This window comes from Pediculus humanus, genomic scaffold (assembly GCF_000006295.1).
Source record: "Pediculus humanus corporis 1103172107372 genomic scaffold, whole genome shotgun sequence".
NCBI lineage: Eukaryota > Metazoa > Arthropoda > Insecta > Psocodea > Pediculidae > Pediculus > Pediculus humanus.
In genome coordinates, this window is record NW_002987000.1 from 182798 (window position 1) to 183896 (window position 1099).

Consider the following 1099-nt stretch of genomic DNA (forward strand, 5'->3'; position numbering starts at 1 on the left):
AAGGAAAATTGCTGAGGCAACAAACAACGCGGCGTAATGCGTAAAGGAGAGTGTCAGTTTCAAATTAAAAACAAACAAACAAACGAACAAACGATTTTATTAATAATTAATTCGATTCGTTAATAAGGGTTTAGTCGATTAAAAAACAACAACAAAATTAGAAAAAAAAATTACACGTGTGTTACGCAAGGTGCACACGTGCGTACACACACACACGAGACCAATTCTAGGTAGGTTTGTCTCGTTTAAAAACTGGACAATATTTTGGAAATTTGTCCTTTAATTTTTAGTATTATCGCTCCGTGATTTTTGCGTGCGTGTGCGTGTATTTGTTTTATTGTTTTTTTGCCCCCCCCCGTCCCTCCCTCCTACCTTCCCAACAAAATAAATAATCGAACGGTTAAAAAAAAAAAGGACAACCCGAACAATAATTAACCGAACCGGAAATTCAAAAAAAAAAAAAAAGAAAAAAAATTTACGTTTTCCTTTTTCATACCATTTCCTACGCGTTTGTCTGCTAAGAAACGATAGTGATAATAATAATAATAATAATAATAATAATAATAATTCATAAAAATTTCTGTTGAGGTCTTGGTAATCCGTTACTTCCCTTTCGATGTGTGTTTGACGCGGAAGGTTGGGTAGGGCCTGCCAACGTCCAAAGGATGTGATGGTCCCAAAAAAATCTCGAATCGAACGAACGACTCAATGCCTGTCATTAAAAAATTGTCATCGATCGATATCGATATTCGCGAATCGAGAAACCGGAAGAAAGTCGAAGTGTGACGTAAGATAAAACAGACAACTTCCGGTTTTTCCTTTTTGCTCCTCATCAGACGCGAACAAAAACAAATAATTCGCATATTGATGATAATATTAGAGTTAAAAAAAAATCAAAATTAAAACCAAACGTATGAATTGATTAATAATAATAATAATAATGATAATAATAATAAGAACCTCTTTCGTATGTACAGAAGACTTGAGAATATCGTCGAGGTTTTTTTTTTTTTTTTTTTTTTTTTTATTAAAATTTTTTTTTGTTTTTTAATTTTTTTTTTTTTTTTTGGTTTTTTTGTTTGTTTTTGTTTTTGTTTTC

General features: G+C 31.8%; 1 protein-coding gene across 1 annotated transcript in view; it reads right to left on the bottom strand.

Moving 5' to 3' along the window:
- Phum_PHUM017950 (Tropomodulin, putative) overlaps window positions 1-1099 on the bottom strand; it is a gene marked incomplete at both ends in the record, with an annotated part of 4173 nt that overhangs the window by 2302 nt on the left and 772 nt on the right. Inside the window, 2 exons of the mRNA XM_002422780.1 lie at window positions 480-514; window positions 607-712. Coding sequence (XP_002422825.1) covers window positions 480-514; window positions 607-712 — 141 coding nt within the window. The remainder of the gene's footprint in view (window positions 1-479; window positions 515-606; window positions 713-1099) is intronic.